General features: G+C 40.9%; 1 protein-coding gene across 1 annotated transcript; it reads left to right on the top strand.

Annotated features, from left to right (window-relative positions):
* Positions 1 to 24,739, top strand: LOC146617996 (ankyrin repeat domain-containing protein 13C). Its single transcript, XM_085371792.1, has 13 exons — positions 1 to 646; positions 2,272 to 2,313; positions 8,710 to 8,814; positions 13,464 to 13,549; positions 15,580 to 15,625; positions 16,521 to 16,587; positions 17,827 to 17,971; positions 18,403 to 18,534; positions 19,409 to 19,570; positions 23,282 to 23,361; positions 23,548 to 23,646; positions 23,831 to 23,931; positions 24,048 to 24,739. The coding sequence occupies exons 1-13, from the start codon at positions 253 to 255 to the stop codon at positions 24,176 to 24,178; spliced, it is 1,590 nt and encodes a 529-aa protein (XP_085227918.1). The 5' UTR covers positions 1 to 252; the 3' UTR covers positions 24,179 to 24,739.
* Positions 24,740 to 25,778: the final 1,039 nt, after the last annotated feature.

Below are 25,778 nucleotides of genomic sequence, written 5' to 3'. Positions count from 1 at the left end.
TCGACAGTTTGGGGCGGTAGGAGGAGAGTGGACTGTTTGTTTTCATAAGAGACCGGCAGGAGGGGGGTGCTACTTTTTCGTCCTCGAGCAAACTGTGGTTTTTGTGTGTCCGTGGGAGAAGTAAGTGTTTTCATGTTGTGCAGTTTCCAGTGTTTGCGCGAAGACTTCCAACTGGCGAATCGCATCAGTTCGCCCGGAGGGTCATCGTCAGCGACGACACCCTCTGCTCCGTCAGCGTCGACCGTTTAGAAAATGACCGGAGAGAAGGTCCGCTCCCTGCGCAAGGACCACAGGCCGAGCAAAGACGAGGACTTACTGGAGCCCGACGAAGAGGCTGCGACCGGGACGTTTACAGCCTCCAGGACGAACAACAAGAGCAGAGCGAGTAAAATCTTCAGCAACCACAAGTTAATCAAGTCTTCATCCACACAACAACAACAACAACAGCAGCAGCAGAACCAACAGTCGCAGATTAATGCTAACACCAACACACTGTCAACATCCGATGTTATCGATGACAACAACAAAAACCCCATTATCCGAACTGGGCAGGACTTTCCGGTGCACGAATGTGTATTTAAGGGAGATGTCCGACGACTGTCTTCGCTCATACGGACGCAGAATATCGCCCAGAAAGACGTCCATGGTGAGTTTAACAACTGCTCATCTCAGCTGCCTTTAAAAAGCCCACAATGAACTGCCAATTTCAAGGTCCAGTGAAGCTTAGTTTTAGCTAATAGGCCATCATTCTCCGGCAGCATTAGATGTAGGCGAGGTTTCTTGTTGCCAAGGCCCAGATAACTGATGTCCAAATTGAGGAGCAGTTTAATGTCAATACCCTGTAATTTCTTCATATTCACTTCTTTCAAGCCTGCATAAGGAAAGGTCCCAGCGGCCTTTCAGTCCACATTTCAAATTTATCACATATTCCTTGTGACATGAGTCATCTTTAAACACTGGATGATAAGTTGGTTCAGGGCCCTATGGCTAACGCATCAAGGCGTGTTGTGCGAAACTTTGGGATTCCCAGACTTGACTGCAATTCATCTGCAAGGCAAAGTCTGTTCAGATAACGCCACATTTTCCAAATCAACGCATTCTTAACTGACAGATCTACAGCGAAGGGTTGTTCCGGTTCGCATGTAAAGAAAAAAGGATGGGCTGTGCTTACTGTCAGCTCTGGAATGTGTTCTGTCCTCAAAACACTGACATGCTGTAATGAAACAACGTAGCAGAAGGGGAGGGCATTTACTCTGGTGATGCTGAAGAATCTGAACTTGTTAAGCCTTTTTGCCTTCTCGGTTGATGGTTACCTGGGCTCAGTATCTTGAATTCGTGGCTTTATTCCCATAAATTTTTAGCTTCTAGTGGATATAAGTTGAAGCTGGACCATCAAATCACTGAAGTAAGGCAGGCTTTGTTTGATATGTTTATTAACACTATTATATTTCATCCATTCACTTTGCTGTTTTGTTATGATTTTTTTTCCAGAAAACTTGTTGCTTAAAGAAATACCTTTTTAAACAATTGTTTTCCACTTGCTTGTGGGAGGGAGGAAATAGTCCCAGTGAATCCAGACAATACTTTCGTAACACTGCGTTGTTGACGAGTTAAAATGCAGCTTGTTTACAGATTAAACGTCATTTACGTCAGCTGATTTTGGATTGGTGCTTTAAAAAATATCAGTGGTTTATTTGAAACTGTCAACAGTGGTGGCTGTAAGTGAACTCAGACCTCATATACACAGAAAAAAATCTTTCTGTTGTTCATCACAGCGTCCCTTGTGATTTTTAGCTGAACCCCAGCTTTGGCACATTTCCCCATATTTACCCCACGTTGTTTTTGGATGCGTGCCTACCTCCGTCTTCCTCTGTAAGGGAGAGCCTGAAGGAGCTGGTCCTACAGTTTGGCCAGATAGTAGGTAGAGGCTTTTGCACACCTGCCACAAATATCATTTCTCTCTTGAATGATTACCATGTAACACATACATTGTGTCTGTTAGCAGGCCATGTGCCTGCCTCTGAAATGTAGCTTGCTTTGTGGTGCAGTTGGGTAGTAATCAGTGGTATTGCCATCATGGTAGGAGAAGGCACAGTGAGCACAGACTTACCATATCATTTGGAGTTTAGCAAAGGCTGCCTCCCAGATTAAACATCTAATTCACTCCAGCTGTGACAGCCCTAAAGGCAAAATGCTCTTCGAAGTCTCTCGCTTGTTTTTGTTATTCTTAAATGCAGTACACAAATTCTGTTTTTTTTCCCCTTTCTTCAGGAAACACACCGCTGCATCTTGCTGTCATGATGGGACATAAAGGTGAGTAGTGTTGAAACATTCACCTCCACGTGCTTTATTTTGGTTTCTCTCCTTGTCTCCGTCTCCGTGGCTTTTTAAACACGCCTCTCTGTAGGCCCGTGCATCTTTTGTTTGTGTGTGTTTCAGTTTATTTCCCTCCCTTTGTGTGTGCATTTGCCAGGCTAAGCACCACCAGACATTTGTCACAGATCACCACATAGATCCCAGAAGGCAAGATGCTCATGCATGAATAAAGAGGTTGTGTTAATGGATTTTCTCCTGGTCAAAATCACGATGGAACAAGAGACCTTTCCTTCTTTATCTGTTAAGAGCGGGTTTTCTTTTCTCCCCAACTTTATAGATTCACAAAGGATTATCAGATCATATTTAATCAGTGAGTACTGGATAATGATGATAGTGCAAGAATTAGGCCCCTCTCAGTAGTTAAAGTCTCATTCTGATTGATGTAACACTGCTGGCTTGAAAGACTTTAACTTTGAAGCTGGCACAGGAGGTAATTAGTTGAGATAAGCGATGTAATTTTCAGTGCCTATAATATTTGCTTAGTCTGTTATTTTTAGTTACCTGCCAGTGTCTCTCACCAAAGAGGTTACTTTGGTTTTGTGATCGGTTCGAATTGGCTTGTGAAAAAGAGGTGAACGTGTTTCAGAGGCTACAACAATGTGTATTTTCTCAGAATGTTGAACATATAACAAATTGCACATTAATGAGATCTGGGCGTCTTAGAATAACTGTGAGTTAAGAGTATATAATGAATATGTCATGATGTATCAAGGCAATGTAGGAATCTTACATGAGTTTGTTTTTAGAATGAATTGCTCTGGCTGGACTGAAAGCATCCACATAAAACATTAAAACGCTGTCCCTTCAAGACTCAATGCCTGCATTTTAATATGACAAGGAAACATCAGAACATGCTTCTGAAAAATTAATTTAGCCTTTTTTGCAGTCAGCTCCTGATCAACCATTCAGGCATAGGGTTACCCGTGCTGCACATTGTCATTTGTGGTGTTTGTCACTGAAGCACGGGTTTCGATTGATTTCACATTCGCACAGCTCAATTTCTGTCAGTGTGATGGCTCTGCCACTACCTACTGGTAATTCAGATAGCAGAGTACCGAAGTGTTGTCGTGGACGGGATGCCATGGAATTGATTTTGCTAATGAGGTTGCCTGTCTCTTGCCTGAGCTGCTGCCTGGTCCTCTAGGGATGCTCAGGCCAGACGGGCTGAAGGCTACAGCATGAGATCACAGCCTGGGTGTGGCTGGCCTGTTGGGATGCAGAGGACAAGGCTCTCTTTGTTTCTGGCTTTTCTGCATATATGTCCGCCATTGTGGTAATGACAGTTGTGCATATCAGCAGTCTACTGTCTGATCGTTTGCATGACTGGAATAGTTGCACAGGTGAAATATCTAACGTAAAAGACGAAGAAAATCCAAAGCAGAGCATAATGCAGTCCTAAAAGCTGATGTCATTGTCAGAGGAGTAAGACAGTTTGTCTGGATTCTGCTTCCTGTCATGTGCCTGGAAAGAAAACTCTTTCTTTTTTGTTTCTTTCTTTTTTTGTTTCATTTGTCTAATGGGTGTGAATGAAAGATAAAATGGTGAGATTCTAAAAATGGCTTTGAAAGATACAGTTCCAGTGAGTGTTTGACATTAGTGGGCCACCCTGGCTGGAAAAAAATACTCTAAAGTGGCACACACATGCTCATTTTAAGATTTTGATTAAAATAGTGCATTTGAGTCAAACAGGAAAAGAAAATTTCCTGTTTGACTCAAATCCACAATTGCAAATGTTGCTGAGTATGTAAATAATGGTTAAAAAAAAAAAAGCCAGATCAACATTTAAAATGTACTCAGACTTAGTCAAAACTGTAGGGTGAAGGTAGGGAGCTTTAACAGCAATCGGATCCTGTCGACAGAAGCCCCATCTGCAGCCAGTGCACAGCAAGTAGCATTAGAAAAGTGCTTTACATCACCATCCTGTTCCCTCACTCATGAGTTGAATGCGACTCAAGCAGGACGTCTGTGCAGCAGATGCACGTGCAATCAGCCCAGCAGCCCACAAGGAGTTTTCCTTTATCAGTGCTCGCACAAGTGCATATTAGATCGAACAAGACAGCAAACGGTGGCTAATAACAAGCAGCCTAAATGTCATTTTATCCAGTTAGCTAACTTTGTTTATATTTAAAACACTAAATACACACACAGCAATACATTATAGCCATTTTGTATAGAAGCTATGCTGCCCAAATTGGGACAAGTGATCCCAAATTTGTCATGATTTGATCATGGTTATATAAAATTCAATTTCATTTTATTTATATAGCGCCAAATTACCGCAGCAGTAACCTCAAGATGCTCTTATATTCCAAGGTAGAGACTGTAATACACAGAAAACAACCTCTTTTGAGCAAGTACTTGGCAACAGTGGGAAGAAGAAACGGGAAGAACCCTCCAGCAGAACCAGTAGGTTGGGAGTGATGGGAGGAAGGCAGGACAAAAACACACTGTGGAATAGATCCAGTGGAAGAGATTCACAATAACTAAGGATGAAATGCAAAATGGTGTGCGTAAGCTCATAGTGAGTGAAGAAGAAACAGCCATCATGGAAAGCCCACAGCACCCTAGGCCTATTGCAGCATAACTAAGGGAGGATTCAGGGTCAACTGATCCAGTCCTAACTCTATGCTTTATCAAAAAAGGAAAGTTTTAAGCCTAATCTCATACCAAATATCAAATATCATACCAAATATTCTTGGACAAGATACTAACTCCGATGCATTAATCGGAGTGTGAATATTTGTGAATGTTAGAAAGCACTTGCATAGAAAAAGCATAGAAAAAAAGTGCTTGTATGAGTGGATGAATGAGGTAAGTTGCATAAAGCGCTTTGTGTGCTCAGTGTTTACCATTTGAGAGGGGCCTGCTTTTAAATATCCTAGGAACCACCAACCAAATAAACTGGCAGTCTCTGAGCAAAGTGGATGATTGGGTGGGTATGGTGCTGTGAGGTTTTTAAGATAGGATGGGGCCTGATTATTCAAGACCTTGTATCTTGTGAGAAGGATTTTAAATTTGATTCTGGATTTAAGAGGGAGCCTATGAAGAGAAGTATGGGTCAAATATTCTCTCTCTTTCTAGTCTGCTGCAGCATTTTGGATCAATTGCAGGCTTTTCGGAGAGTTTCTGGACACTGATAAAAATGAATTCGGAAGTGAAAATTCTTGAATGATGGACAGAAAACAAAGCATAACTGATTTATTTGAGTAATTTAGTTAAACTACTTCTGATAACTAAATACTAATCAAAACATTATTGTATTAAAATTTAATTTGTTAGGAATCTTGTGGAAAAATCTGATGTTCAGGTCACAGAATTATCAGGTAAGATACTTTTGGAGAGAGCCAAAGGAAATAAAAAAGGGGTGGGTGTGTCTGTCTGTGTCCTTGACTCTGTAGTGACCAGTGAAAGATAAAACAGTATCTGTTTGTCTCCACCTGAGCACCATGTCCATGATAATGTGTAAATCGACTAAAAAGGTCCTGCATGTTACTTTGTTACGATAAGAAAACAGAACTCTCGGCTGTTCCAAAAGTTTGACTTGTTACTCATTCCTGAGAGAAATGCAAGTCTTTGATATCTCTGAAAGCGCCTCTGTGGATGTAGCTGCCATGTTGCTGTGTGTGTCTTTCTGAGAAAATGTTTGATGGTTGATTATGAAACTGTTCTTGAAACCAAATGGTGGCGTGCCACACACAGGCACATGCCACCTTCATCCTGACCTGCTTTTAAACCGATCCTCATTTGCTGCTGTTTGAAGCCATTTCATCTACAGCCATGGCTCAATATCATAGCTCATTCTTTACTTAACTGTTGGTAACAACTTGAATGCGTCACAAATGCTATTATTTCACCAATAAGAGCAAACAGGAGACAAGTGCTTGAAACGGGAATTACAAATGTTTGCCTGGATGTTCAAGTTTAAACAAACACTTTAGTCAGTGGAATAGCCACGTGTCTTTGCTGTTAGTCACATTTGATACATAAAGCCTTCATTATCTCAACATGATGTAGCTACAATTGTGCTGTGATGTCCCGCTTACCTCACAGGTAATGGAAATGTATCAGAGTCGATCTTCGAATAGCAACTGTTTGTAATTTTTATCTTAAAGTGCGAGGCGATTAACTTAGTTTCTGCATTTAATTCACATCATAAACAACTGACATAGAACTCAAGTGTTGTGTGCCTTTAAAACAAAAGTGTATCCATGATGCCACACTATACGCTTGCATCTGAAACACAAAACTCAGACCAGAAGCTTGAAGGTGTGGGGCTCAGGACACACGGCCTGGCTGTTCTCCTCGTGGTTATATAATGCATGTCTGCTAAATGTTGTCGTTATCATTACACAATCGTTTGATTTAGCAGAGGGATATATAGGTCAGAGCCTTGAGGAAATGCAAAGCTTACATCAGAAAGCATGCTCTTGTCCGTTTGTTTGCCTGTGTTGCCTCCATATCAACTTCTGTTATCAGCGACTGAGTCCCGGAGCTGGGTGACAGTTTGAACTAACATGTAAAGACTGGGCTTTGCTGTAATGTTGCATTATTCATTCACTTTTCAGCTATCTTCCTGTTACCAATGCAGCTATTTTAATTCATTCAAGCATGCGATATGAACAGTATTAGTCAATCTTTTTGAAGTGGTCAGCTTTTGGACAGCGTTCGGCATCAAGCAGAAATTTACCAAGAAAATCCATTAAAGCCAGTAATGAGCCAAGTCTTTGAAACTCTGCATCACTGGTGTGACCATAATGACTTCCCAGCGCCGCGTCTCTGTTCATCTCGATTTTCTTTGCCATGCTCCCATCTTGATGTCTGCTGTACTATACACAACTGGTGTTACTGTTAATTGCTTATGAGGAGAATGTAGCCTAACTGTTTGAACTGGTTGATGTCACATCTTGCCCTTTTTATTTCTGTAACTACACTCCTGGGAGAGACGTGCTTCTCTTTGTTGTGTGGTTAATGCGTCTAATAAGGAAGAGTTTCAGATTGTATTGCCCTCCGTCATTAAGACTTTGTGTTACCCTCTTTCTCATTAATGAAACATGGGGAGTATGTATATGGTGCATGTGGTTTTGTGATGTATTTGATAGCTGTTATTATCTATGCAAAAAAACAAGTCAGGAGGACTTGAATGAGTTCACGTGATACACCCATGACTAAAAAGACCGGTCGAGCAAATGTAACTTCTGGCTCCAACAAGCAAAGGCCCCACATATGCACTCAGCAGCAGACCATTAGCACTTAGCCCCTGCTTAGCATTTGTAGGACTGTGACTTTTCGGGCCAGTGCTGGGACAGAGCTGTACAGATGCCAACATTATAATGAGTGATGTCACAACAAAACTGACAGCTGAGCCGGAACAACAGGCTTCAGTTGTGGCTGGCTGTAGTTTGTTGACACGCTGCCCGGAGAGCAGAGGGATTTTATGCTGCTCTTACTGCTGATCTCACCATAGAAAAGAGACGAAGCTCTTTGGCTGTTTTCCAGGTGTTAGAATTCAAGCACCGCTCGGAGGGTGACTACATAGTACCAAGGGATGTCTTTTCCTTTAGCTCAAAATTTAGTTCGTTAATTTAAAGCAATGCAGGACAAAAAAAAAAAAAGAAAAAGGAAAGATTCCAAGTCTTGCATAATTGTAGGTCCCATATGGCTTTTTGGTTAAAGTTCTATACACAAACTAGCCCTCTGGACACCCTGGAAACATTGTGAGAAATGTGCTCTATGTAACCGATGACACCTGTACTGCAGAGTAGTCAGTTTGAAGTAAACACATCAGATAAAACTTGCAGAGCAGGAGAAGTAAAGCTGTTTAACTTTGCATCTCATTTTTGTTCGGTTCCTCTGTGGTTTGAAAATCGAACACATGACTAGAGCTGGACGCAGGGTTTTTCTTCTGTGTATTAAGCAGTCACCATAAAAAATATCAATGTAGTTTTTTTTTTTTAAAGTTTTTATTGTTTTGTTTTCAGCATATATTGTATTATGTGTTTGCTTCATATTAATAGGATGTAAAATGAAGATACATAAAAAAACATACCCCAAAGCACCTTTTACTTCTGTGGATTTTTATTATTAGTTACTGGAACATTAATTTCCTAATATCTATGACTATGAAGTTTGGGTGCTGTCACATTTTCAGACTATTTCTGGTCAGGAAATCATCCTTCAGCCCGTTGTCAAGTCAAGATGCCAAACTGAAATCTATTAGGTCTGTGGTACTGCTAGTGAGTCGTGTGTTAGGCACATTCCTGGTGGCTTTTTGGGTTTTCAGTTTGTCCTTCTGTTTGTCTTTTGGTGTTTAGTGATTAACTGTCCTCCTTGCAGAGTGTGCCCATCTGCTGCTGGCCCACAATGCACCAGTGAAGGTGAAGAACGCTCAGGGATGGAGCCCCCTCGCCGAGGCCATTAGCTACGGAGACCGACAGATGAGTAAGTATCTCTGACTCGCTGAGTAGCTGGCTTTGCTCAATAAAACACTCACGCAGAGGTTTGAAACTGATGTTGGTCAGTGAACTCGTTTACTAAAGCGAGGCATCAGGCTTGCACCAGTGGGAGAAGGCAAGAGAGAGAAGTTTTCATCAACAGATACAAATCAACAAACGGCTCTGCACATTCTTCCACGCGGCCGCCTCGCAGTGAGGCCACCACACCGGCCTGGCTCTTTTGTCCCTCAGAGGGGGGCATTCCTCAAGGCCCTCTGGCTTTTGTATTCCAGTGAAAAGCAATTCATTAGATATTTCCCTCAGTCCTGATAGGCTGATTATGCTCAAGCCCATATCACACGTGTTTTTGTCCCACGTTTCATAATGGCCCAAAAGTTTGTTTTGAAACAGTGAGAATGTTTTGTATTATTTCACTGTCACGAGTACCTGTGGCACTGTACAAAAAGTCACGTTAGATTTTTTGTAATGACTGAGGGAGAATGGATTGAACGACAGCTGTTACAGTTTTGCTAGTACCGTAGTGCTCTGCTAGTGAGAATTTCACCTGCAATCTATTTAGAGCTTTTGATGACAGAAACAGGAAGGCTTGAGGTTTGTTCACTGTGGTGGGGTCTGTAGCTGTGGTGAATGCATTAAAAGTATTTTACAACCCTTCACTACTGCTACAGAACTACCAGGTTAGGTGTTGATTGGCCCACTTCATTCTCAGCTATTGGAACATCTCAAGTACAGCATTCGGATTTTACATATAAGTTAATAAGTTCCAGTTAAAAAATGACTTTGCTAACCTAGTACATGTTGATACATGAATGAAAGAGCTTGCTCTTTCATTCATGTATCCACACAGCCACTTCGCACCAATGTTACGTCATAAACGGAAGCAGCTTTAAGTTCCTCCATCGACTGCTTCCTCTAATGAACTGACTCAAAGTATGTCTGTTGACTGAAACCTCTAATGAACTCTAATGACATTTCATCTTACAGCTGGCAGGTTTCTTGTGCAGGTGACCATGCAGGTACATGTTGCAGTAAGGTTTTAAAGAAAGGTGTAGCTCTCTATTCTCTGCTCAACATTCATTTCCCCCGTATGTTGTTGCGACACAGTGCGTTTGTTACCCGGGTGTGTGGCTTTCCGTTTGAACGAGGAGACAAAATGTGGCTCAGAAATAGTTTTTGTCATGTGTTTGGTTCAGAAAGAGCTATTTCAGTCCTCGCTCGCCTCTGCCACACAGCTGTGTTGTCAGCTTCAGGGACTTGTTCAAAGAGAGTTTCAGTCATATTACTGTATGTGAGGCAGGGAGCTGCTTTTTCATGTGGGTGTCAGGCAGTAATGGTCTCACTAGCCTGAATAAACAACCAGACTTGGCAAGAAAAGTTTAAGTTGAAGAAGTTTGGCTTAAGAAGATCCTTTTCTCTTTCTGTGTCTTTGTAATAAGCTTGAGTTTAGATTTTTCTCACATGTTTTCTTCCTGTATTCAAAATTTATAGAGCTATTAGGAGTCACTTATAAATATCCACGATTAAGGCATTAGAATAGATTAGAATTAGAATAACTCATGATTCATCAAGTCATACATACACAAGATCACTTCATAATAGAATTAGTGCCAACAATCAGCAGCATTCATACATACAGAATAGAAATGCATCACAGCGTCTTATTTTTCTGTATACTAATTGCTTTTGGCTGAAATAATCCCTGACTATTAAATCACCCTGAGGGCACAAGTTCAACATCAAATAATCACTAACTGGCTTTCTTGTAGATAGAATCATCGTTATCCATAAAATTCATCTTCTTATCAGTATATGTTGCAGTATATGCTATTAATGTTATGGTGTTATATGTTATAGTGCATGTGTGAATCAAAACAAGGCAGCATTCAGTAACAAATGAGGAGATTTATATTACTCCTCCAACCTGTGCAGAAGAGTCAGGGTTAGAATTCCTGTAAAAGTAAAGGCACCAACAACACTATCACCAGCATATTTGAACATTTTCAGTTGGATAATTTTTATTTCTGAATATTATTATCTTGATTGACTGACTGAATGATATTTTACATTTTGCTTTTTCGGGTGATATGTGTGGCATTAGAAGGAAGAAAAGTTCTTTTTTGTTTTTTTATTAAGGCCATAGCAAAGCAAACGAATTCTTAAATGTTATTTTCTTATTTATTAATTATAAGCTGCCATAGTTTTATTTTAGCTTGTAACTAGTGAATTTTTCTACATTTATTTGCAAACAAAGGTTTGTTTATAGCCTCACTGTAACCTCACTGACAAATTAATGTAGAGCAAAATTATTGTGCATATAAAAATATGACAGCACAGGCTGCAGGGATAAAGAACAACGGAATTCTGTTTCAGCTTGTAATTATTTGTTATGTCTAAAAATTACATTTTCCTGATATGATTCAGAGCGTTTAAATGAAACTAAATTGAATCAAGCTCCCTGCATGTGATATGTCATCTTCAGTTAACTCGGCCGTTTGAGTTAGCTTGCAAAATTTGTCGACCTCGGTGAGTTTTCGCATCCATTTAATATTCTGGCCTGTGTCATTTTGAACTTTTCCCACATTCTTGGAGACCTGCCAGCAGCAGCCCTCCACCTGCGTATCTTGTTAAATAGTTGCCCTTTGTGGTAATGTAAAAGCAAGTTTTTTGTCTTGACTCTGTCTCTTTTTATTAGTGTGGAGGTGAAACTGCTGAGATCACTCGACTAATTAGTGCCAGCAAAGTGCCCCGATCAGTATCTCGGTGAATTAGTGCCAGCGTGGAGAGTCAGTTGGGTTTAGTGTTGAAACGGCCCGCATTGGTTTCTCAGTCTGTGTTGGCTGGGTGGTCTGTGACCAGATGGTGAGATTTTACTCCCTTCCTTGTCCTGCTGCGAGGCGGTGAGGATCAGGAGGAGCCCCATCCAGAGCTTGTCTACACTCATTAGGCAGCCAGGCCACAAAGACACCCTCATCCTGTAGTTGTGTCTGTGCCGGCTGGCGCATGTGCGTTCCTGTGCTCTCATTTGGCCTAGTTTTACCGTTGAGTCCTCTGCCCCTCTGTGCTGCTGCACGGGGACCACCAGTTAGACAATATGAACAACATGTTTGTGTATGTTGACTCGCCACGTGGACATGGAGGAGGGCACAGGAGATGGTCAGGCTGATGACTATGCCATATGGGCACTGCTGCTTTTAGTCCTATTAAAATGTAGGACGGGCGGGTTCTCAGTGGCCAAACATATCCCCCCCTTTTTTTTTTTCATAACTGCTTCCATGACTTAATCACTGGAATAGTTGTTGTCATTTATTCCCTTCATGGCTTCGTCAAAAGCACCACAGTTATGTTAGTGAGCAACTGATGCTCCCACTCCCTAATAAGCATCACATAACATCTAAATAGTTGTTGTAAATTTGCGTGGAACCGTTTTCTTTTGCACAAGTCTCCTGCAGCCAGTGCTGCAGAACGCTTGTTAATGTGACCCATCATGGCTAAAAGCCCCCTGTGAGCGTTCCTCTCCCCTAGTTCGTTAAGGAGGTTAAAGGAGTTGCTCATTAACAGGCAGCTCTGTATCTGCCATTGCTGCTCCCTTTGAACTTCCTGGAACGGTTTGATCCCTGCAGGCTATGCATCAGGGTTGGTTGGATGATGCTGGGAGTGCCCCATTTGGCTCCAGGAAGCTGGTAAATCTCAGTAAAAATTGCTGTAGCCTGTAGCACTTTTTTTTTCATTGTTGACATGATTCGCTTAGAGAAACCGTTAAGTACACAGTATTTCCTGTACGTTTAAAAACGTCTTGCCCTAAACTTTAACCTTACCAATATTGCAGGTCTGCCCTTTGCTGTGCAGCATAAAAACAGATGGTATGATATTTTTGGGCATGAAAGAAGCACAGTATCTGTCATTCTGATCACCACCTGTAATTTTAAATAAAACTGACGATGTTCTGCAAGGCACTCAGATTGTGGGAAATCTTGAAAGATGCCCATATGGAAGTGAAGCCCAGCACCCTTAATTTTAGAAATGTTCAAGTAATCATGATTAACCTCCTAGGACCTGGCGTCCACATATGTGGACATCACATTTTGGGTTATTTAGACCAAAATACTCAATTTTGCTCTACAAGGGCCTGATATCCACTTATGAGGACATTATACTGCTACTGTTACTCAAAATTTTAAACGAATATGCTCATATGTGGCTCTTATTTTTCTTAAAAACAAAAATAAATAAAAAAAAAAAAATCTGGCAATTTTTCGTTTTTACATTCATCGGGCCCCAATGTGACCAAATTTCAAAGAGAAATTAAAAATGCTGCTGTGGAAGAGTTCGGGTTAAGGACAGCCTGTCTTTCAGGGAGTGTGGAGAAAATGGTCAGATTTGCCAAAACATGGTTGTTAAACTTTTTTTTTTTTTTTTTTTTTTAAACATGGTTGATCAACTCACAGTAGAATATTTATTAAGTTTAGCAGTGGGATCGGATCCAGTAAAACAGGGTTATAAAAAATATTCATGGCAAAAAATAATGTGCCATCCAATAACCTTAAATTAAACTTTGATATGTTTTTGTATAGAAAAAGCTGGTGTGTCACTTTTTTTCTCTTCTGTTTTTCTGCTCATCTTTCCGTGCGCTCTCAGTCACAGCGCTGCTGAGGAAGCTGAAGCAGCAGTCCAGGGAGAGCGTGGAGGACAAGAGGCCCAAACTGCTGAAAGCCCTCAAAGAGGTAACGTAGTCCTAAAGTCCTGCTAGAAGCCAGTTTTGCCACTCTGCACCCAACTTTGGCAGCCTCTTTTTGTTTTGTTTTGTTTTTTGTTTTTTGGCCGCTATTTTGAAGCCTCTGCCCTGAACGAACTGAGTTGGAGCCGTAACTTTATTTTAAATACTCAATGGACTATTAAAAAAATACATTTGCTCAAATTAAGTTTTAAAAAGTCTTTTTACCTTCAAGTTATACTTCTACAGCTTCATAATGGCTAATTCCAGAGTGCTGACACCATCGATGACTCTCACCAGAGCACTAATGTCATGCTAATTAATTCAGTAAACCAATAAAACCAGCCCTTTTTTTTAATTTTTTTTTTATTGTAACAAATAGATATGCCTGCCACTACACAGATGAAATTGCAGTGAGTCTCTGCTTTGCATTTGTGTCGGTTAAACCACAGGATTTTTCGAGTACCATTTCTCTCTTTTATAATGTCTCTGATAGTCCTTGCTGCTCCTGACCCTTTGATGGGATATCTTGTTTTATGGTCATCAGATCTTTTTACCTGTCAGAGTGCTCTCATTCAATTCTGTCCTGTTTCTTTTCCTTTCACTGGGATCTATTCTGCAAGCACAGCCTTAGCACATGTCAGGGGTAGACATTTGTTCAAACACAAGTAAGAGAAACAAGACACTGCAGACCGACTCAGAGAGTATTAGAAAACGTGCGCACGGGTGAATGCCTCTGAGAAGACACACACACCGAGTGCAGGCTCGGTTGCTTTATTTATAGTGAAAGTAAGTTACATAGTACTTCCTCTTTTAACAGAAAGGGGAGAGGTCAGGCATTATCTCAGCTTATCTGACCTTGCACACATACACTGAAAATAACAATGCAGAAGTATATCATGCTTATCTGACATCACTAGGGATGGGTATCGTTTAGGTTTTATCCGATACCGGTGCCAAATCGGTACTTTTGAAACGGTGCCGGTGCTCAAACGATGCTCAAACCGGTGCTTAAAGAATGGAGAACACAAACTTTGTCCAAAAACCTCTCATGGTCAGCTGTTTTTTGTAAAAAGATAACAATGTTAGCCTTTTCTGAAGCTATGGGGCATATATGGTATCACTCTTGGCTGGAAGCAGTGCTTAAACAATGGAAAAAACACAAACTTTGTCCAAAACCTCTCATGTTTAACTGTTTTCCACTTTTTCTTTGGTCATTTTAGCCTTTTTGGCCAGGGTGAAGGGAGTATCTGCCATCAAACAAGAGGTCAGCTGTGCAGTAATGCTGAGGAAATCAAGAACAGGACACGAGCAAATAAAACTCTGCGTTTTATCGTGTTTAAAGAGGTTATACCACTTCACTTGACCTTCCTCCCTCACTGTAAAAGTTTTAAAGTCTCAAGTACTTGACAGACCTCGAAGGCTGTATTTTCCCTGAAATGATGAGACCGGCGATTTTCTTGTGTCATCATCTCTCTGAGATTATAAAGCTCTGGGAAGTGATGATCCTCGGCCAGCCTGACATCATTGCTGACGTGTGGATTGAGACCACCGATCGTAGCGGTGATCCAAGCCTTACAAGATAATTAGACTGTACTGAGGTGGGGTTTGCTATGTAAAGAAGCAGAGGCTCAGTTATACTTTCATGTAAAGTGAAACGCTGGCGTGCTACTTTTATAATCTCATTAAATAAAACCAAATATGGTGTCCAAGTCTGTGGTTTAATTTATTTTTCTGTTGCATAGAGCTCGCTATGTCACTATTGTTACAGTGGGTGAATTGTTCTGTCACTATCAAAACCATCGTCCTCGTGGTGTAACTCAGTAGGAGTACTATTTATTTTTGAGTATTTTTAATTATTTATTTATTTTCAATCTGGTGGCTGTGAGGCACAGAGAGGGTAGGGAAGTTGGAGAGTGTTGAGAGACAGACTCTGACATTGTGGGTTTCCGGCCTTTTCATCAGATCTGTGGAATAATAATCAGCAGTAGAAACACGTAGCCTCACTCCTTATTGATTTTTCTTTATCTGTGTTCACAGCTCGGAGACTTTTACTTGGAGCTTCACTGGGACTTCCAAAGTTGGGGTGAGTTTCTCTGTCTGCTCTCCTTTGACAGTTTCTCAGATTTGATCCACTGTGGAAATGAATCACATGTCATTGTTCTGAAAAACGAACACTAAGGAATCTCAGGGAGAAGAACAGACTTAGTGTTCAGGTGGTTACGGATGGATTACCGTGTATCATGAGGGACTTTGAGTGACGTCAAGCTGAAAATGACGGTGCCTGTTTGAAATGAGCCAATACGCCTTCCTTTAAAATGGATGTCTCACCTTTAATGATCTAATACATCAGGTAAAACATAACAGCGGGTAAAACATAACAGCGGACCTCACAGATGGAGCACGGTGTGTGGCGATAGACGAAATGCCTTCACTAGAGCTCAAGCATCAGCATTTGCTTAGCTTGCAGACCAAACCCAGGACTGTAGGCCTGGGCTGATTTCTGTGTACTCAGTGTGTCTTTGTGAATTATTGACAAGGTGAATAGGGTTATGTAATACACACGTGATGGTAACAAAATGTAAAATGGTTACATAAGGATATATTTTTGCCAGTTGAGATGGTGTAATAGTGAAAGTTATATTTTTAAGGTTTGTGTGCTCGGAGAACAACACAGACTTGTATCAGATGCACATCTTGCTTATTGACTGGTCTTTATTTTCTGTTGTTGTTTTTGTTAATGCGCAACTATTCTTCTGTACTTTGGAGCAGCAAGTAGAGTATCATGCCTTCAGTTACTTAATACGATAGGGACTGTGAGTTATTAAATATTTAGCTGTTGAACTACTTCTGGTATGTGGCACTCTAGTTTCCAGGTTTATATGCCACCAAAGCTTTGAAATCTGCAGTTTTTTTTCCTCAAATGTGCTTTCTAAATTTAGACGTTTTACACACCCTTACTGTATCTTTTCATGTTGCAGTGCCTTTGCTCTCCAGAATCCTGCCTTCAGATGCCTGCAAGATCTACAAACAAGGCATCAACATCAGGCAAGTCCTGTCAACAAATGTTCATTTAAATAGCATTCTGACATTTCAAAACTCAGTCACTTCTCAAGCTGCCTGTTAAAGTAAACCAGAAGATGTAAGCCCTGCCATATTAAACATTTCCCAGAGAAAGCCTGCTCTTCGTGCACTTTGTTTTTAAGGCTTGCTGGTTTATTTGTAACTGCTGCTGTACACAGCATCCACTCGTCTTTCTTTTCTCTACTTCCAGTTTCTCAGTTTTGTTAACTAGAGTGTGAAATCAGCGCCTGCAGTATGAGCAGTACGAGGAAGCCGAACAGCGATCCCTCTGTGCGCACAACTCTTCCTTCTGTTTCGCTTTAAATCACAGTCTCATAGATGAAGCTACTGTACAGTCTACTGTGCTGAGTAGCTCACTTACAAAGAGCATCAGCAGAAATTCATCACACCCTGACACATGCTGACACAGTCTCAACAGTGAATCTACAGTAGGAATATATGCCGCTGTGCTCCAGCGCCTTTCAGGCAAAAATCTAACGCTATGCAGGCTTGAGGGCTGGCTTCCACATTTACAGCATATGCACATAGATTTTCATACATATATGACAAATCCTGCCACCCCTTTATCACGCACGTAAACCTATGCCTCTACGTTTGGGTTTATATCAGCACAGTCTATTTGAGGATTGAATTGAGTTTGTAAAAGTGTGTGTGCGCGCGCGCGTGTGTGTGCATCTTCACTCTTCCTTATGAGGTAACCTTGATGTGGAGCTTGTCATTATTCTGTGAAACCGCTCCTGGCTGTCTAATTTGGTATTCAAAATGCCCTCTTATTATGCCAGAGTTGTAGGGAGAAAAAGGGAGAGCGAGAGACGGAGCGGGTGAAAGGAAAAAAACTGTCACAGCAAGTTCATTTACATACCAGCTCCACGGTGTGTCAGGCCTATCATACCTACCCGTAGCACCTACCGCTTTGTGTGCATTCTTCTCAAGCAGATCACTTATTCTCTTTGCCGTCACGCTTTATTTCAGGACTACCCACTCTGACAACACAAAGAAAATTTTGAAAAGTGCTGTTGGACTCCCGTGGCAGTGATTACCATACACATTGTCTCCGACCTTTCAAAAGTGTAACATCGAGCACAGTTTTGTCTTCGCTCACAGTTTTGACACGGTTGTGCTGCTGGCCTGAAAAGTTAACTTGAGCTCACAATAATTCTGACTTTTGTCTCCTCTGTGTATGTTCACGATGTGTTTATGCAGACTGGATACAACCCTGATAGACTTCACTGACATGAAATGCCAGCGGGGTGACCTCAGTTTCATCTTTAACGGCAATGCTATTCCCTCAGAGTCTTTTGTTGTGCTGGATAATGAACAGAAAGTCTACCAGCGGATACACCATGAGGTGTGTGAAACCCTTGGGGCCCTTTAATTTGTGATGTCTGTTAAGAACAAAGCAGCATATTTAAAGTTTTATCATTGACTTGAAAAATGCAGGTTTGTGATTCTACAGTGAAGACAACTAAATCTAAAGTTGTTTAGTTGTGTTTAAGTAAATTATATAACAGTGTCCCTACATATTTTGGTATTTCTTATGTCTAGCAGGAATATTTGACCTGATGACAGCACTAGACCAAAGGTCAGGGCATCTAAATGTTAACAGATGTAACCCTCTGGGAAACTACAACAGTTCAACATCTTGTGCAAACACTTCAGAAAGAGTTGGAGGAACCGACTGACATCATTGTTTCCAACACTAGGATGTGGCTGTTCAGTGTTCACTATGCATGATGCATAATGATGTGCTATATTTATTTATTTATTGTACACTTTAAGGAGTCGGAGATGGAAACAGAAGAAGAAGTGGATATTCTGATGAGCAGCGACGTGTACTCCGCCACACTGTCCACCAAATCCATCACGTTCTCTAGGGCGCAGACTGGTTGGCTGTTCAGGGAAGACAAGACGGTGGGTGTCATTTGTCAGCTTTTAGAAACTCTGCTCTGACTGTGGACCTTCAGGGACTTTTAAAAGTTTAAGACATAACGACTGTAGTCAACTTTTGAACCCAGTTCTTGTACTTTATAACTCAGTTGACTGGGATAGCTGGTGAAATTAAACTTTACTTATGGTTTCACAGATATATCAGTGTGTAACGTGACATTGATTGCAATATCTCATTTTTAGGTTGTTGTGTTTTTTTGTTTTGTTTTTGACTGTTTTCTTTAAAAAAACCAGACCTGAAAAGAACATCAGCAGCCTTTAGACCGGATCTGAAGCCTGATCGATATGAGATTTTAATACCATGTATTTGATGATCATCAGATATATGGACGGATACCAAAACCTTTTTTTTCCTTCCAGACACATGAAACATAAACAGATTTTGCTAATGTTGTTAAGTGTGTGTATTTATGAGTCCTTACTATAATAATAAGACGATGGCCTTGTTTTGCCGACGGGGAAATTTGAGCGTTCGGTGGTAAACTATTCAGTGTTAATTCATAACAAAGGTGTTTTTCTTCTTTAGCTTCGTTTTTATTTATTGGCAATTTCAAATTCCAGTGCCAACATATCATATTTCCTGTTGTAACCCCCACACCAGGAAGGAAAGGCAGTAAATACATCAGAGAGGCAGTGATGACCCCAGGAAGGGAGCTCAGGTGACAGGATTGGGGTTCAAAACAACACAGACAAATCTGGCAGTGTGGAGTTAGTGACTGAAATATGACAGTATTGCTTTTTGCCCTCTCAATCCTTTGTCCTTTTGACTTCTGTTTGAAAGGGAAATTGGTCAGTCTGTGGCAGGGGGGAACTTATCTAACTGTTTATTAATCTCCAGGAGCGCGTGGGAAACTTTCTGGCCGATTTCTACTCTGTGAACGGCCTGGTGCTCGAGTCCAGGAAGAGGAGAGAGCATCTGAGCGAGGAGGACATCTTGAGGAACAAAGCCATCATGGAGAGTCTGAGCAAAGGAGGGAACCTCATAGAGCAGAACTTTGAGGTGAGCATCACTGACATGAATAAAGATTTATGTGTCTTTGTTTGATAACTTCACAAACCAAAAAAACAAAAACAGTCTTCCTGTGGCTATGCCTATTTTATGTGCAGTTGAAGTCCTGTTTTGAAGCTTTAACTTTAGCATTATAGCATCACATGTCAATTCTTTAGAGCCAACCTTCAGCATATTTAGACGAGAGGTTGGATTGATAAGTTATGAGCTATGGCCAAAAAGCTGCTTAGCTATCTGCATCCATATTATTAGGCACAGAGTTATGGAGTGCTATGCAACATTCCAGTTCAAGTTTATTTATATTGCAGCAGCACACAATAACAGTCATCAAATGAACTAGTGTCCTGCTAGAATCCAGCAGACTTCTTGGACAGACTGTAAAGTTAACCGCACATCAAGCCAAAACACACAAGCACTACAATCATAGTCGGGAGGTCCAGTTCAGTGACTTGAATTTGGAGACATGAAGTCTGGCAGACAGCTACCAGCTGCAGCTGCCTGTAACGGCATCCAGGCGTCCTTCAAAGTGGTCGTGCTCCCAATAATTCAAACTTTAGGTCCTGATAAGATTTAAATAGGTGAGTTAAGTACATTTTAACAAAGACCTCTCACTTATGAAAAGGGAAGTGGAGACCAAAGGTTTGTGGTAGTAAACTGAAGTTAGGTGCTTAACATCTGAATCTGTGAAGGGTGACTCTGTTTGGGCCAGGAAATGCAGTTTTTATCACTAAACGTTTGTCACCATACTTCTTTTAACCTTTTTTATTTCTACAGGGAGATACAGTGCTGCAGGTTTGATGGGCACTGAAATGTACTTAATTTACATTTCTCTAGTTCATTTTCCCACAGGTTCTCATTCAGCAGTGAAGTTAAAGTCGTTAAATTTGTGTTACAGTTTTTTTTCTTTAACTTGGGTCAGTTTGTTCTAACATGAATCCTCGAGTGCACCTGTGTATCAAGTGCACCTGTACACCTCCAGCACTTTGTCGATAAACATTGTCTTTACTTATACCTGCAGCGTAACCACCAGTCCAATCCTGAAACTGTCCTGTCCCGCTGGAACATTGGGGTAGGACACGAGCCTCTCAGACAAAATAAACCTCACAGTACTCCTCACCCCCGTGTCCATACAAAGATAAATCCTACAGAAACGGACCCTGTCGAGCCACTTTGTATGGTTTATTGAAAAATTCCTGACTGGATCCCCACTAATGTTCCTTTTGATGTTTTTATTTGTTTGAAGACAGAATGAACAAATGCCCCTGAGCCACTCTGCATGGATTCAAATTCTACCACTGCCCCCCAGTGGTGAAAGCTACTAAGCTGTTCATCGCTCACCCACCATCCCCTCACTATAGTATGTTCGAGAGGAAGCCGTAAACACAACCACTCTGTGAACATAAAGCCTCTCGACACACAATGGACGCTCACGGCTTTTTGTTCTGTTTTTGACCGTCCTGTGTTCTGTGTTGGGCTTTGTTTCATCAAAGTGTTCTCTGTTGTCTGTCAGAACTTTGTGCTGATGTGAATTGGTGCCTGCTCTTGTTTAAAGTGGGGGGGAAACAGTTTGAAGGGATATCATTTTTTGTTTTAGTTTTGATGTGAAAATAGTCTCGCCTCCACACCTGTGGAAAATGATACATGGGAAGTGGATGAGATAAGCAGCTGCTGTGACGCAACGGTGTTTACTACAGCAGGAGAGAACAAGTCAGTCTGTGGACGCAGGCAGAGCGTGGGAGGCTTTGGAATAGAGCTGGACACTATTGATCGCACGGATGAAAGCTAACCCCCCCTCCCGGTGCCGTGGAATGATGGGGGAGCAGGTCCGGCATGCCAGCAGATCAAGGTCTCCACAGCCTGTGTGTACTCTGTCCTCATCACAACAATGTGCCAGGCCTGGTACACAGTGTGAGAGAGGACATAATAAGGCTGCACACCTTATGTCAGCCATCTCTTGGCACAGAGGTGTCTCGTCATCCAGAACCTGTTTTCAGATTCTTCTGCCCTAGTTGTCGTACTCAACCACAGCTTACAAAACAGAGATCGGCTGGTTTAATAGTGATTTAAAAAAAAATCTGAACTCTGGCAGAGCAGGGAGCTAATATTTAGGAATAGCAGACTGTCAAAGCACCTCGTAGTTCAGAGTCATCCAGAACAGATCGTCCAATCTTAATATGAACTGACACCGAAGAAGAACATTAAATCAAGAAGGCCAAGCGCCAAACGTTTTCCAATTTTTTGTTTTTAAAAAAAAAATTATTTCTTTTGAAGAAAGTTGTCTTTGATCCTTCGTTGCTCGTGGGGAGAGTCACTCACTTCAGCTGATAAAAATGATCTGGTGAATGAATCTGATACGGCAGCGTTACAGCTGAATTTCAACAAAGCTTAACATTTGAAGGCTGTTTACTGTGCAGCTCCTGTTTATTCAGTTAAGATCACTGGTTCACACAGTTGTTATCAACCATGAACAATAACATAGAATCTAATTTCAAGGCCGGCACAACAGCATCAACAGCTCTCCTTCTCCTCCTTCTTCTTCTCTGTGACCGTTTGTGACGCTCACCCGCTGAATTAACTAAAGATTTAACATCACTGAATCAGGACTTTCTAGATTAACCCTCCTGCCATCCTTTAAAAAACTCACACCCATCACCCTAGGGACCATTCTCAGCCACGCCATAAAAAGACCATATATCCATATTTTATTCCACTTTAAATTAGCCAACCTTGTAAAACTACTTCTCCCTGAAATATTCATGTAAAGTTTTAATTATATTTTCGTTGTTTTAACCCTTCAAATCCCAGTGTTATTACATGAGCGCCCTGTGTTATGAGCCCCAAAAACCAAAAAACGAAACTAAATATTTCCACAAAAAACCAGTTGAAGTAATATGTGATTGTCATTATAAGTAGGCCTTTAGATGGACCAAAGATTGGCACCAACATACATTTTGACCTGCCATTATTTTTTTTGCATTTTTTTTGCAATTTAAAAATTAAAACTTCAAGGCCCTGAGTCTTCATTGACATCCAAGAAAAGAAGAAAAAATAAAATCATATGATGATAATTTGGGGTTGAAAAATAGCGTTTATAATGGAAGTCAATGGGCAGAAAATGGTCCCCAGGGTGATGGGTGTGGGGATTTCTGCTGCTCAGCCATTTTAGGCTGATTTAAGGAATTCACACTGGAATATTAACATTGACAGGTAAAAACTATCCTGTGGCAAGTTTGGTTATATTCCACTGAACACAGTGGAAATGGCAGCCATTTGACACATAGCAGTGGCACAAAAAGGTCCCAAGAAGGCAGGAAGGTTAAGTTTGGTTGATTCCCGCTTTTAGTAATTACTGATTTAGCTTTAATACTATGCTAACATTTAGCTTATTATATAAAGTTACTTTGCTGTTGTTGGATGGCTGTTAATTATGTCAGCATAAAAGTATACTGCTTAGTGATGCGCTGGGGCCCTCTAGTGGCATGTGCCGTGTATGTCATTGCTCTGCGGGGAAAAATTAAAGGTGTGTAGGTAAACACTAATGTTGATATAAAAGTAATGACAAAAAACATCTGTATGTCACAACTTAGATCAGTTTTAACATTTTTTTTGTTAGTTTCACTCACTGTTTTTAAGTGTGACCTTTCAGTATTTTACACTTTAGCCTAACCATGACCTTTTTTTAATCTCTTTTCTGACTTTTAGCCAGCAAGAAGGCAATCTCTAACCCCCCCGTCACCCAACACTATATCCTGGGAAGAATACATCACGGCTGACAATGGAAAGTAGGTGTCTGAAGTGTTTGGGAATAAATAAAGCAGGAATCTCTACGTGTGCCAAATGCAATATTCACATAGGTTGATGTTTTAGTTACTGGAAGAACACTGGTAGTTTTCCATGTCTGCATTAATGAGCTGTGAGCTCTTCCTGACTGAACTGCCTTCATCGTGGGATACAATTTTCTGTCTCAGAGCTCCTCATCTAGGAAGAGAGCTGGTGTGCAAGGAGAGCAAGAAAAACTTCAAAGCCACAATAGCCATGAGTCAAGACTTCCCTCTGAGCATCGAATCGTAAGTCTTCATTTAAGCTGCCCTCCAGATGGTTATTAAAAAGCAGGCAGCATCATTTTCTATTGGTATTTTCAGGCTTGTTTAGTGGGGATAAAGGGGGAAATTATTCATTCATTGAGACCTAAATGCTTTAGTAAAATAGACTTTGTTTTTGTTTGTTGATTTGGGTTCTCGTGTCCCTCAGGTTACTGAATGTTCTGGAAGTGATTGCACCCTTCAAGCACTTTAATAAACTCAGGGAGTTTGTTCAGATGAAGCTCCCCCCTGGCTTTCCCGTCAAGCTCGGTAAGCAGAGTTTTATATGGTGTTGCAAACAGTAGTCTGCTGATTGATGTTCATGACTTTTTCGTGTGATGTGTTCTTCATGTCATCCATATAATTGTGCTCTCGGCTCCCCGCAGACATCCCCGTGTTTCCTACGATCACGGCCACGGTGACGTTTCAGGAGTTTCGCTACGATGAGTTTGATGAATCCATTTTTAGCATTCCCAATGATTATAAAGAAGACCCTAGCCGCTTCCCCGACCTTTAACCTCACACACTGGACACTGAACCGCAAACAAGCAACGAGGCAACATTATGCTACAGAGGGTACTTTTTGAATTTAAGAAACAAAACAAAAAACATGAGGAATAAAAACTGTGTTTTGCGACTACCCCTCGCCCGCCCCGACTCTGAATACAGACTGCGACCAGACAGCCTAACACACCTAAATTTAAATCGGAGGTAGCGGGTTGTTCGACATCTCCTCGTGTCGCAGGTTTGAACTTTACCTTTTAGATTTGATTCGATGCAGCGTCCGAGGCAGGAAGCGCAGGTGACTGTGAGAATCTCATCAGTGAAGGGGCATTGGAGTTAATATGAGAAACAACACAGCAGGTGAATTTTCTGTATATTCAGTACGAGTACGAAAAACAGCAGCTCAGCTGATGCTTTGTATTTAAGTATGTAAGTAATGTTCATAAAGGGACTGTTTTAAACTGATGTGTAGTTAAAGCACTGAGTGACTGTGAGAGACGCTGGAGAGGAATTCCACTTGAAATTGATTTTGAGATCAATTTTTCACTTTTCAAAACACTCGTGAAAAATCATCAACCTTTTTTTTAAAAATATTTTATGATCTTACATTTATTAAATTACATATCATAATTTATGTCCTAATCTATGTTACAGGCCTGTGTAAGAACTCTATTAAAGAACACACTAGACTATTCCTATTTAATGATTAAGGATGAAATGTAAATGTCCAAAGGGGTCGAATTATTACTAAAAAAGTGTTACTTAAAAAAAAAAAAAAAGGATTATAACGGCCATGTTAAGTAAACAAGAAAGTGAAAGGTCTGTTATTTTAATTTGGATGTAAGTTTGAAATGCCAAGAATAAGCTTGACATTTGACTCAACGATATTCTTGGGATGTGAGGTTAATTTAATTAGTTTTTTCTTAAGGTGGCCTTTATAATCCTTTGAGAAGTTTGTTTTGTATAAAGCTGAGTACTTTTTGTAGATAAAAGTCCTTAAAAAAATCAGTTTTCCGTAGAATTCCACTTTAACTGTGCACATTTTTAACGTGTGCGTGCGTGCGTGCGTGTGTGTGTGTGTGCGTGCGTGTGTGTGTGCGTGCGTGTGTGTGTGTGTGTGAGCGATGATTTTTACTGGCACAGAGTCAGTGAATATTTGAGGCACTATTTGGATCCACTACACCTACTCGCCTTCCAGCTGACTTCTTAGACTCATGTTGTGAAGCTGAATCTTTAAACCTGCATTTGAAATATTAACTTTTAATGGCGGCAGTGGTAGCGATGCTGCAGATTTTAATGGTACTGCGAAGTCTGAGCGACAGGGCAGTGTAAGTTAGGCTAACCCAGCCTTTTGTTTTTTACTTCATCAGATTGTTTTGTTGTTCTTTTTTAACTGTGTAACCAACCGCACAGTTGTGCTAAAAGAGGAACTCTGGGGATTGTACAGTGAGCAGGTGTCTGGGAATCAGTAAGTACAGCATTCATGCCCCTTTTTTTTCTTACACTTAACAAAAATCAGGCATTTCCACCGCACACTATAGAAATACATGTTCAGTTATTGATTTGTCTTTTACTTTCTTTTTTTATTCCTACGTGTTTATGGGTTTCAGACA

The sequence above is a fragment of the Diplotaxodon limnothrissa genome, linkage group LG15 (assembly GCF_057381915.1).
Source record: "Diplotaxodon limnothrissa isolate DT_005_m linkage group LG15, D_limnothrissa_male_GT1.1, whole genome shotgun sequence".
Taxonomy (NCBI): Eukaryota; Metazoa; Chordata; class Actinopteri; order Cichliformes; family Cichlidae; genus Diplotaxodon; species Diplotaxodon limnothrissa.
The sequence above is the reverse complement of the archived record's forward strand: the minus strand, read 5'-3'. Positions and strand labels throughout refer to the sequence as shown.